The 13,824-nt window shown below is 40.2% G+C and overlaps 1 protein-coding gene across 1 annotated transcript; it reads left to right on the plus strand.

The window, feature by feature from the left end:
* The first annotated feature begins 11,033 nt into the window (after positions 1-11,033).
* LOC149007574 (tryptophan N-monooxygenase CYP79A68-like) lies at positions 11,034-12,980 on the plus strand. Its single transcript, XM_089166551.1, has 2 exons — positions 11,034-12,073; positions 12,162-12,980. The coding sequence occupies exons 1-2, from the start codon at positions 11,069-11,071 to the stop codon at positions 12,792-12,794; spliced, it is 1,638 nt and encodes a 545-aa protein (XP_089022677.1). The 5' UTR covers positions 11,034-11,068; the 3' UTR covers positions 12,795-12,980.
* Positions 12,981-13,824: the final 844 nt, after the last annotated feature.

Raw genomic sequence — 13,824 nt, forward strand, 5'->3', positions numbered from 1 at the left:
CTAAAAGATAATAAACTAGACAAAATCTAATCCCAATAGCAAGTACAATGGGTAACTAAATCGTTCTCCACTTTATAGACAACATCCTTATAAGTGTAAATCTCATAAATGGCACAAGGACGCTTCCACTCAATGGTCGGACTAAGCATCGTACGGAGCATAACCACCCGCGGAATCTTCAGTGTAATTGTGGTAACCGCAATCACCTTCCTGGAGATATGCCTCTTCGCCTTGCGCTTCTTCATAGGAACCGTCATAGTATTCAAGACTGCAGGATAGTCTAACAAACATTGTACAATAAAGGAATGAGTTTCAAAGAAACTCAGTAAGGCAGTTAAAATCCATAATAACATAAATGGCAGGATTTCAGAAACAAACCTAAATGCAATATGATATGAGACAAGCAATGAATGAATGAATCTAACTCTATGTATGTTGGTCTCTATTGGCAGACATGCTTTAAGTCATAGCACCGTACTTCTTTAGGAAGGTCTCAATCACTCATCATCAGTTGGTAATGGGTCCGGCATCCCTCGGGACATTCCATGGTGGGGGTTAAGTCACCACTCTCTCACATCACCATTGGTCTAAGTACCGGCGCATGTCGGGGTAAAACCTAGCCAAATGCAAGTCTTCTACTTAGTTACATCAAGTCAGATCCAGATACGTCCATTCCTCGTCCCTGACGATCCTTTCCGGTATCTTTCACACTAGAGTCCTCATAGTCCCTGACTACGGACTCATCAACCCTATTGATCATCCACATATGGTAAACAGGAAGCTCTCACGTCCTCTCACGGGTTGGTTACCGGTCTTGAGCGCCCATGAATCCCCATTGCTACCACGGGTCGTTCGGTCTCAATACCCCTCCGAATAGGGTCTGACATAACAGGACATCCTAGCCAAACACTACTAGACAATCCTAGATATGTCATCCAACAGTTTAGGAAGGTGTCCATAGGGCATCTCCGGAAACATCCCATAATATTCCCGTAGTAGTCCAAGGACGAAGTGTCAAAAGGACACCTCTCCTTTCCAAACCATACTTAAGCATACACAAGCATCAATTCATATCATCACATATATGGTAACTTCATATATGGAAAGAAATCAATAATTGCAATCAACTTGTATATAATTGGTAAGTAAATTATACATGAATCAATTTAAGCAATGCTACTGTAATCAAGGTTATGCAACAGTAGTATATCATTGTAAGAATCTAATTAAGGAAACATATCAATGACATTCAAATATAGAAACTAGATTCATGCTATCTATGTAATTAAGGAAATAACCATCCTTACCTTTTATGACTCGTAAAGGAATCCTAAGAAATCAAGTAAGATCTTGGCAAACTTGAGAAGAAGGTCCTAAACAAGTGTATACAACATATTAGGAAAGATCCCTAACGGGAAAGATACCAAAACATCCAACACGGACCACTTCCGAGTTGCTTGTACTCATTGGTCGAGTGGATTGGTCGACTGGTCCAGTCGACCAATCAGTCGACCAATGCAGACAATAGCCTAAAAAAAACAGAGTTTTAAGATAGGAAATCCGAATTTGGTGGTTCAAAAGGGTACTAATCAAGGGGTAAACTACATCAGTAGTATTCTAACATATAGGGGATCTCAAAACATTAATCCAAACAAGACATCAAGATCCAAATTAGGAAACAAAAAGTTACCATAATTAGATCAACCATGGATCTTGATGAATTCGAAATAGAAATCAAAGACAAGAACAATAGGAGGATGGATCATTGCTTCAGTAACGGTATCATGAAAACATACTTAGATCTTCAAGGTAATAGGCTTTTAAGCATAAATCTAAATAAGGAAACAAAACCTACCATATATGTAACTATCATGATTCATGAAGAGAACATGGTATGGTAGAAGAGAAACAACTAGAGATTGATAGATCATGGATCATGAAAAGAAAACACAGCAATTGACTACTAACATGATCAATGTAGAAGATCCAAGGAGATCAGAATTCAAATCAGAAGTTTAACAAGATTAGATCATGGTTTGATCATGATTCCTTCAAAAGCTTGCAATGATCATGGTTAAGATCATTGTTCTAGCCTCTAATCCTTAGGATGATCATGAGAGACAAGTCCAGAGATGTTTGCAACAGAGAATGCAACATCTCCTCTACTGTCTCAACTCAAAAAGGAAAGAAAATCAGAGATGGAGGAGAAGAAGAGAGTATAGACATACCTTTTGATGCAAAAGGAAGAGTTTCGACGAAGATCCGTCAAGAAAATTACCAAGGATGCAAGGGAGATGACTTGCGAGAGGTCTTTGGTCCGCTCCAAAGAGTTTGGAGGCAGCAAGTACGAAGTGGACTCGAGATTGGACTTAAATAGAGCAAGAAAAACCTAATTGCCAAAGACAGCACTCATTGGTCGAGTGGATTGGTCGACTGGTCCAGTCGACCAATCAGTCAACCAATGCTGACAGCAAAACCAAAACAGGGAATTGAAGACCCAGATCAAATCCAATCCTAAAGGGGTTTTGCACACATATCAAGTGACTTACCTAATAGGTAGAAATGCCTTCAAACCATGATAGAGAGCACTCCAAGTCCATCAACTAATCCGATCTTCATCAAGATTCAGTTTCCATAAATAAAACTTCATCATCAACTTTCATGGATTCAAAGCCAGACACCAAGTCCTCTACTGGGATGGCCCAAAGCTGACTTCTTACTTTACTTCGGGTCACTGGACCTACAAATAACAAGGTTTCCGGGTCAGGGTTAGGGCTGGGTTTTACACTATGTACCTCCCTTCGTCTGATCTCTACTTTGATAACAATTGTAGCGTCATGAGGCATGCACACGCCTCGCTCGTCTTCTTCACCGAAAGTGATGGGAATTTCTTCCACTTTCTTTCTTTTTTGGGATTCTCCCAATCCCACGAATTTTGATTTTGCTTTTAGCTTCCGCAGGGACTTGGGTCCGAGTCCTCCAAATATAGTGAGAATTGGGGATCTGCTAGGTCCCACCAATTCCTTTCCTTTTTTAGACTTTGGAGCTTCGACCCGACGCTCCCTGCTTGCCGAACGATCCCTTTTTTCATTGGTCGTTCTCTTCTCATCCTCCAGAACTTTCACAAAATTTGAGAGATGCCCTTGATTGATCAATCTTTCGATATTTGCCTTGAGGTGCCTACAGTCATTAGTGTAGTGCCCATAGTCTTTGTGAAAATGGAAGTATTTCTCCATATTCTTTTCTCCTATGTTTGTTACTATCTTGGACGGCCATCTCAAAATATCCTGATTCTTGATCTACATCAATATCTCCGATCGAGGAGCATTCAATGGCGTGTAGTCGGGCTTTCTGGCCCGATCTCGATCCTGAACTGGCTGCTTTTGCTTCTGGCTTCTCTCGGGGACCTTTAGTTCCTTGGTTGCTGTTTTAGGTTCCCCTTGTCGTGCATCAAGTATCTTCGCCACTTCTACCTGTTTTTGACACCGTTGCACTAATTTAGCATAGGTGGATGGCATATCCTGAAGTAAATATTTCTGCAGCTTTCGGTTGGTTAACCCCGTGAAGAGATCCGTTTTCGCCACCTGTTCGTCCAAATTCTCTATCTCCATGGTAACTTTATTGAATCTCTTCAGGTACTCTTGAATTGATTCATTCCTTTCCTGCTTGATTGTAAAGAGTGTTTACTCCGTTTTCTTGATTTGGATACCACTTTGAAAACGTCTGATGAACTTGCGGGCAAGCTCATCGAATCGTTGATTCTTCTCGAAGGAAGGTTTGAGACCACTTCTGTGCTGCCCCGATTAGGGAAGAGGCAAATACTCTGCAAAGAATCTCGTCAGAGTTTCCAGCTACCGCCATTGTCTGCTGATAATACCTAATATGGGCTGTGGGGTCTCTCGAACCATCAAAAGCTGTAAAAGTTGGGAGTCTAAAATTGTGTGGAAACTTGAACAGAGCAATAGCATCAGCAAAAGGAGTTTTTTGGATGACCGAATAGATATCATCAGTTTTTCACCCTCGAGAGAGTTGCCCCAACCTTTGGTTTATGTTGGCTAGCTCTCTGCCAATATGCAACGATCGTCCATCCTCCATTCGAACGGTCGCCCTTTCCGAACGCCTGGATGTTGGGGAGTGAGTGCGAACTCCTCTCGACAGTATCATTCGGGATTCGGTTTGGATAGCCTGCAGCCTGTCATGCCGATTGCCTCTTCTGGGTGTTCGCCAGTTCTCAATTCTTGGATTCGTCTTAGGAGATCCCTCTGAGCGTTCGGGCCAAAATTCTGGCCTTCGGCTGGTTGTTTGTCTCCTTCGTTGTATGGTGCTCATACGAGAGGTACACGCCAACCTCCAACTGATCAGGAGCTTGAGGAGCAACTACTTGCCTGGCTAACAGACGAAGCATTTGCTGCATTTCCAAGAACTGGACTTGCATTTGATCCAATTGCTGCTGAAGAGGATTAGGATGGTTTTCGTGTTCATTTCCATCCACTCCATCTTGTTGTACTTCTTGGACTCGGCTTCCTTCAAGAATATCCATTGGATTATTCCCATCAGGAGGAGGATGGAGAACCAATTCTCGCTGAGCCGCTGCAGCTGCTACTGATCTGGAAACCATGACTTCTTGAAACGTTTCCCACAGACGACGCCAAATGATGCGTCTAGAAAATGTTAAGCCTCCGGCTCTCCTGGTTATGGCCTGTAAAAAAGAGTTAGACGTGGCCCAACAGTGGGGGTCGGGAGGCCACCTCCGAAGCTTAAGTCAAGAACTGGATTGATCATGAAGGCTCTGGCTGATTGCAGAGCATAAGAATAAATACGTAATTGGGAAACAATTCAGATACCTTTAGAGTGAGTTGATCACTTGTTTATATAGACCTTACCTCCAATTCTCGACCATTGAGTGAAGTCTCGATCTCTTTTTGTGGCCGTCCGATCATAGGGTTTCTGCCTAGATATTCGGGGACGCAAGTAGTTACCAATCTAAGCACGATTCTCTCACCGCTCTGCTGATAGTTGCCTCCTACAAGTCAGCTTCGTCTACTGCAAAGTTCGGGCGGTCGTACCAGACTGGTAACTGAAGTGTGGTGCCCTTATGCTTATTAAATTAGGTTTTGGTGGGTCCCGGCCATGGTCTAATGGGTTCGGTGCAATTTTTCTCGTATCACACATATATTCCACAAAAGATTGATCTAAGGGTTGAGCAGAAGTGTATAAATTCTCCATATAGCTGGCAAACGCCCTTGCAATTTCTCTAGGTGAGGTGAAGCAGCTTCTATCATGATTGATTGACTTAATTCTTCTTCTGTGGTGGTGTATCTTTGAAGACAAAGTGGTAGAGTGTAGTGTTCCAGTCCCCATCAAAAATGTGTTTGCTACTAGATTTTCGGAACCAGGAAAATTCTTTAGCATTCAAGGCCCAAGACAACAAGTCCTTCTTATTATTGATCAGGTCTGGTAAGGTTTAGGGGACAGTATTAGGGTTTTAACCTTAGCTACTAACTAGTCATCAAGATTATCAAAATTAGCAAAGACTATTTATTCTAGTTCTGTAAGAATCTAAAGAAGCTTGCCAATCTTCAAACAAGGGGTGTCACATCATCTTGAGTCCATGCATTTCTAATATCCTCATGGAAGGCAGGGTGAAATAACCAAGAGTTCTGGAAATGGAATTGTCACACTTCACCCACTGGTATCGGTCTCGCCCGACAACTCGTGGGTGCAATCCACAGTCACAAGATCCTCGATTTAGCCATCAGTGATAATCAATGCACATAATAATAAATCAAGAGCAAAAACAATCTAATAATTAAATAAAAAGGATATACAAGTATCCAAAGTCCAATGAGGAAAGAATATAATCAAAGGAAATGAATAAAGTAAACTTGTCCAAAAAGGGTATCTCAACGGAAGCAGAATAAATCATAGTTTAATTGTTATTTTGTTCTTTTTCAAGGATGGCGATTTTCTCTTCTAATTTCTCAATGAATAGAGTCATCCAACCTTCCTTCAGTGAATCACCTAGATTCTTTTGCCATCAATAGGAGCTGTAAGCGCACTCCATGCACTTGCAAGTGGCTTCATGCTGTATATTGCTACCTCCCACTGAAGCCTCTAGAGTTTCTTCACGGGGGTTCTCCCAGTCATACATAATTTTTCCCATTTCAGTAGTGCCATCTGAATAATATAACAATAATTTGCAAAAAGAATGAGTTTTGACGAACTCAGCAAGGCAACAAATCTCATATACATGTCAATGTCATATTATGGTAAATAACATAAGAGAAAGATGATATGCATATGTATGGATGCATCTAGTAGCTTACCATGCAAGTCTCTAGTATGGTAGACATGCTTTAAGATATAACATCAGCCCTCTGTGTAGGTTTACTCACTCTGTTTCCTCACGGACTGGTAACCTCTGTTGGGATCCCTAACAAGGGGTTTGGCCCTCATCAATCAACCATGGTTGGGGTTTAGGTCCACACTCTTTCACCACAACCATTGGCATGAGTACTGGCTCATGTCAGGGATTTTAGTCCAATGTAAAGTCCTACACTAACATGCTACATGTAGTCTAGATACTTCCCTATGGCCCCAACCAATTTTGTTAAGTATCCTTCCCCACCTAGGAATGAGAATCTTCACAGACTAGCTACCTCTATTTGACTCCATTCCCTAACCTTATGGTCATCCACATATTGTTGGGGTGGATGCTCTCATGTCCCCTCACGACTCCCAAGCCACTTATTGGATGCCCATGAGCCCAACCCTAACATATGCAACCCTACCAATGCATGATCAATAGTGGACAACTAAGTCTCTGCATTAGACTAATTACTGTTGTAGGATGAAATAGAGTCATGTCACCATTATCACGGGTCATTTGGCTTCAATACCCATGTCAAAAGGGTAGTAGCATGTATGGGTTTCTAACCATGCAATATAAACCTCCTAGGTATAAAGTCTAGCAACCATGATAGTGCTGGAGGAATCAGAGAACAGTGGCGCATACCACAGTCTTTGATATCCCAAGCTAAGGAAACCTAGTAAGGATACCCTCAATCATAGTTACAAATTACAATATCCCATCATTCAACACCATATAGTAATTCAAGTACATTTAATCATCATACACAACATATTATTATCAATGAATCATTCAAATTATTGTAACAACAAGTTATATGATCACTTATGCATCAAAGTTATACATAGTTCATCACATTACATGTCATATCATATATACGGAAATGTGTAACCTTACCTGTCGAAGTGAAAAAACTACTGAAAAGTGCAATCAAACTTTATAAATAACAAGTTTAGTAAACCTCAGAGATCATCTAGATTAAGGTTACAAAGATACATTTAAGCCAAAGGTTAAAACATAGCAAAACTTAAACAGACCAAGCTATTGTGACCCAGCCAGTAGCTTATGGCGGTTGGTTGGGTCAATCAACTGCCTTGACTGACCGCCCCTTTTAAGTCAGACTCTTTAGTTCGAAACTCCAAATTTTGATTACCCATCCTCGATTTTATTTTGGAATGATCTAAATCCAAATTTCTTCCTTAACATATTAGAAAGTCCATCTCAATCTATAAATTACAAAAGAGGAATATTTAGTATCCATTTCATCTCCTTCAACTAAACCAACCCTTGATTCGGATTGAGAATCCATCTTCGGGTGAGATCTAGTTGCGATCATCGATGGAAACATTCTAACCATCTTAACTCACTACCTATAGAGTCATGGGAGAAGAAAACCACATTACTACTAAAGAGAGATAAGTAGGGAGAGCATGTGATTAATTAACCTCCAACCGATTTGCAAGATAGATCAAGAACCAAAACTTCATCGTGATTCAAGTGTTCTTCACCACCAAACAAGTGTACTTTGCCTCCTAACCGTCCACAATAGCCTCCATGAATAAAAGAATACGAAATTAGGTCATGGATGGCTATTTATAGAGGGTCGGGGGCAAATTAGGGTTTAATCCAGCAATTAGACCTGGTCAGTCGCTTGGGGTGGTTGGTTGGGTCAATCAACCACCTTAAACAACTGCCCCCTAGTACTTTTCAGTACTTGGGTGCTTGGGTCAACCGGTTGATCCCCGATACTAACCTAACATAAACCAACACATGGGAGATTCTTACTTTGATCTTGTACATCTTCAAACTTGACTTGTCTCAGGCTAGAGATCCACCTTCCTAGTCCATCAGGGTTTCTATTGGATCTCATTTAGGTTCCCAAAATGGCAAGTTCTTCATTGGTAGAATCCATATCCATGGGTTCAGGGTATGGATCATGGGCTTCAATCTGGATAGTCCACAGCTTATTCCGGTTGGACCTTCAGGTACTTGAACCTATAATATGGATCCCGAGTTATAATTAGGGGGGTTTTGCAGAAACAACTTTCTACCACAAAGTGGTGGATCACAGGGTTGCAATATGATATGATTATGGTCGGAGCTAATGGCTACAAGATTGAATACAGAGGGGTTGGGGTAGAGGCTTACCCATGAGGGAGAGGCAAGGATGTGATCCAATTTTTCTTTAATGAGGTTTGGTGGTTTTTGCCTGTTAGACCATGTAAAATAGGGCTCAGGAGTTGAAAGTTTATGGAACTCGAAATCATGGATAATGGATTGGAGTGAGATAGCGAGGGTGAAGTGATTCTTTTAATTACATTTTTTCCTATGAAGTAATTCTTTTAATTAAAGGGATAGAATAGACAATATATGTTATTGAAAGAGGGGGGGGGGGGGAGTGCTTCAATCATTTTAAAGAAATAATTTGTTGATAGAAGGTGTACCTAATATTTTGATACTTACTATTTCCTCCCAGTGCTATATCTTAATTACTACTTTATTCCCTATACTTTTTGCAATTACTAATCCAACCTTTGACTTTGTCTGTAATAACTGACGTCCCTAATCGTTAAGCTTCGTAGTTTAGTGATGTGTGATGGCATGGCATTTTTAATTTATTCAAAAATCCTAAGATAACCTTGAAATTTTATATTACTTATTAACACTTTTTATTAAATTACATTAAAACCCTTAATAATTAGGGAAAAATTAACCTTAAACCTAAATTAAGTACTAAACTGTCTTTTCTTCTCAAAATTTCAAAAAATAAAATAAAATAAAATAAATCATCTTCTATTCTTACCCTGCAAGGGGAAAAAAGAAAAGAAAAGAAAAAGAACATCTTTCTTCCTCCTCTCAATGACTTTGGTTCCTTTCTTTCCCTAACGAAACTTAAAACTTTGATTTAAAATGGAGTTAGTTTTATTGGTAGATTCCTTAAGTGGGGCCGAAATTGAAGGCACCTCCTTTAAGTGCAAATGTTATTGGTGTTTCACATTTTTAGTATTGGTTACAAGTAAAAATTGTAAAGTAATTCAAAATGACTAAAATACCCTTATGTAGTGTGACTAAACTACCCTCCCGTACCTAACCCTTAGGTGGGTGAAAGAGTTCCCCCTTTACCCATATTCTTGCTAACCTTATCTTATTGGAAACTACCCACCACCGCTAGAAACCACCACATCCCCTCCCTTTTAGGCCACCATTGCCCCCACCACCGGTCGCTAACTCATTCATCTTGCAAACCCTAAACCCCCTTCTTGTCAAGTCTTAAAAATAAACCATCTAGATACCTTAGTTATTAAAAAAAAATAATAATAATAAAATTAATAAAATAAAATAAAAATCATGTCAATCAACTTTACCCCGACTCAACCAAAAGAAAGAAAATGAAGAGGACCAACTTAAACATCATGTGCTGGGATATTGCTAGTATCATATGAACTCTTGTGTAAGAGTGTTAAACCAAACAAACACGAAGCACCAATGTGAGGGGGCGAAAAAAAAAAAAAAGCACCTCCAGCACCATAATAGACCTAATAATTTAAAAAAATATAATAATTTAAACACATTTTAAAAATTACTCGATTGGAAGAATTTTTTTTTTTTCCTTCAAAATTTCATATAGAAAAAGATGAATTATAAAATTTCACCAAAACAATTCTGCTGAGATTAAATCTTTACCAGTGACATTAATTTAGCCACAAATTTGATCATATTCCATGAATGCTAAGAGAGATGGATTCCAATCATCAAATGTCGTGAGAGAAAATTTTGATCTGGGGCTGATAATCCTTATAAAATGGAGTTCATATCCTTTTCACTCAGTCTGCTCCTTCATCCATTCACTCACACATACATGAACGTGAAATGCACACTATCTTGTCTTGATATGGGCAGATCTTGTGACTGTAAGTCACACACTCAGGTGAGTGTCCATGAATAAGTAAGATGGCCAGGCTGGGTTGAGAGGATATAGCCCTCATAAAATACACACTATCTTGTCTTATTTGCGTGTCTCACTATGATACCACTTCTTTGAAGATAATGTCTGTGTACTATCTGCTATAGCTAATTACCACTGTCCTAGAAAAACGACGGGAAGCAGCAATCTAACCTGTACGGTACGTCGGTACCACAGGCACAACCTTGCATGCGAAGCACGTTTAAAAGTTGTTTGTCAAAGAGTTCTGTCTCCCTCACCGTAAGCCGGCCACAACCGCACCACCACAAGTTTTTTTTTTTCAATTCAACTAATGGGGAAATTATTGAGACTGTCACTTCAGAAATATATACGACGACCAACCATGCTGTTACGGCATTCTAAGCAATATTTTTCTGTCACTTTAACTCCAGTCCTTAAGCTCCACTTGAAACGAAAGAAAGAAGTGGAAGGAGTAAGGAAGAGAGACGGATCCAAACACACCAAAAATGTGGAAATATATATAGTAAAACACACCAGAGAGACTCTGAAATGAAAGAGACCTGAAAGGCAGAAAGGCTATGATCTACTGTAGTGTTCGGATGCGAACCCATGCATAAAACATGTTATGAACCAGTTTGTGGATTATGTTAACCACAAAACTAAGATGAATATGCCAATTTACTCACTATATGTAAGGCTACCCTGCCCCCTCCTTTCATCCCTTGATCACCACCCAAACACCACCTTCAAGGTTTAGCATCTTCTTGACAGTCATGGAATACATCACCTCCAATATCTCCCCATGGAGTGTTATTCCAGACTGGGTGACCACCATGCTAAGTGGAACCCTAAGGAGCTTCACTCACCCAACTACTGCACTTGTTATCTTTGTTTCCTTTCTCCTTATTGCCCAACTTTGGGCTGAGGTTCATAAGAAGTCTAGACCAGCTCCACTCCCGCCAGGTCCGGTTCCATGGCCTATAGTTGGTAGCATTCCAGAACTGTTCCGTAAGGAGCCTGTATTCCGATGGATTCTTGGTTTCATGAAGGAGAAGAATATTGAAATTGCATGTTTTCGATTTGGTGAGGTACATGTAATTCCGGTTACTTGCCCTGAAATCGCTAGAGAGTTCTTGAAAAAACATGACTCTATGTTTGCTTCAAGACCCATTACAATGGCAACTGAGTATGCAAGCCGTGGGTTTTTGTCCACTGTTGTTACACCATGGGGTGATCAATGGAAGAAGATGAGAAAGGTGGTGGCTTCTCAAGTTATACATCCCATGAGAATCAGATGGCTTCTAGAGATAAGAACTGAAGAAGCTGATAATCTTGTCCGTTACGTATACAACAAATGCATTAGTGGTTCTGTTGTGGACATAAGAGTTGCAGCCAGGCATTACTGTGGAAACGTCATTAGGAAGATGATGTTCAACAAGAGATACTTCGGGAAAGGAAGGAAGGATGGAGGACCTGGTGAAGAAGAAGAAGAACATGTTGATGCACTCTTCACGGTGCTTTCTCAATTTTACATATTTTGTGTATCCGACTACATGCCTTGTCTGCGGGGGTTCGATCTGAATGGACATGAAAAAATCGTACGGGATGGTATCAGGATTGTTGACAAGTACCATAACCCCATAATCGATGAAAGGATCCAAGAATGGAGAGATGGGAAAAAGAAGGAAGCTCAAGATCTTCTTGATATCTTCATTTCCATAAAAGATTCAAATGGGAACCCCTTGCTATCATCAGAAGAGACTAAAGCTCAAATTGCCGTATGATTCTTTCTATGTACATCATTCATTCTTTATTTCTTTAATGATGCAGAAGTTGAATTTGCTATGTGTGAAATCATTTTTGCAGGAATTAATGTATGCATCGGTGGACAATCCATCAAATGCAATTGAATGGGCATTGGCAGAGATGATTAACAAGCCCGAGATGCTTCAGAAAGCTACTGAAGAAATTGACCGTGTTGTCGGAAAGGAAAGGTTAGTTGAAGAATCGGACATAAGGCAACTGAATTACATCAAGGCATGTGCTAGGGAAGCCTTTCGACTACACCCGGTTGGCCCTTTTAATGTTCCACATGTCTCCAATGCTGATACAGTGGTTGCTGGTTATTTCATGCCTAAGGGGAGCCATGTCCTAATAAGTAGAGTTGGGCTAGGTCGGAACCCTAGAGTTTGGGATGACCCCCTTGAGTTCAAGCCCGAGCGACATTTGACAGATCCCTCTGTGGTGATTGATTTGGTTGAACCAGAGTTACGGTTCATCTCATTTAGCACCGGGAGGCGTGGGTGCTTAGGGGTCGAGCTCGGGTCGGCTATGACTGTTATGCTGCTGGCGAGACTTCTCCAAGGGTTCGACTGGGGACCAACCCCAGGAGAGTCAAAAATTGAGCTCAATGAGTCAAAAACTGATCTTTACTTGGCCAAACCATTGCTCGCAAAGGCTAAACCTCGATTGCCCTTTTATTCTTACCCAATAGACTAAAATAATTCTTCCAGCCAAAGTTGATCTGAAATGTTTAAGTACACACTAGCAGTAGGCAGGTGTGTCATCTGAAATCATTTGGTTTTTGGTAGAAACCAGTAAAACCATAATGCTAAAGAGTAATAATGAATAAACAATGTGTACTAGGTCTCTAGGTCTCTTCGTGTACGATCAACAGAAAAATCCCTTCAATTAGAGAGGCGGGCCTTATGATTGAAGACATTCTGCATGTAATTTCTTCTAAGGGGGATTTTGTAGTTAATTATGTCTCAAGGGTTTTTAATTATGTATCTTATTCCTTAGCTAGGATGATCTTGTTAGTGGCAAACAAGTCACTGTACCCTTGTTCCTCTTGTTGGCTTTTGATTTTTGTAATCAGGATGTTGCAGCCTCGGTTTGCCTACTTTTGGAATGAATATCTTCATTCCAAAAACCAAAACAAAAATAAAAATAAAATAAGGGAGAGAGCCGTCAAAAGGTAAAACCATGTATAGGCAAGTAACTTATAGTCAAGTCCAAGTTACTTGTATATAACAAGGTTTCCCTATGGCATCATTAGACATCTCATGGACAAATATAAACAGCAACATGCTGCCGGAATTGTAATTTGTGACCATTGATGCAAGGAAATCCTCTATGCACTAGGTTTGCTTCTCCATGGCATTCCAAGTGATAGGCTTCAAGAACTCCTGCACTAGCCTCAATCTTTGTTTCTATAAACCAATAAACCATGCATGCCCTAGGGTGTTGTTACCAAGAAAACTAGCGACGCCAGATCACTCTATATTTGTGTGGAATGAGTGGTTATTGGTAATTTCTCATGATCTCGTGCCTAAGCGATTTAATAAAATTTTCTTCCAAATAATAATGACAATGATAATGAAAATGTTCGAAAGTTTGAATTTAAACAATCCGTGTAGTTTAATGACTTTACGTTGTGGTTTTTTACATGTACCAATATGCAAGAATGTGGATTTAAACAATCCACGTGGTCTTGCTGGGAGAATAGCCAATGGAGGGTTAGTAGAAT

Source organism: Hakea prostrata, chromosome 8 (genome assembly GCF_041222555.1).
Source record: "Hakea prostrata isolate BN-2017 chromosome 8, UWA_Hpros_2, whole genome shotgun sequence".
In the NCBI taxonomy this organism is placed as follows: Eukaryota; Viridiplantae; Streptophyta; class Magnoliopsida; order Proteales; family Proteaceae; genus Hakea; species Hakea prostrata.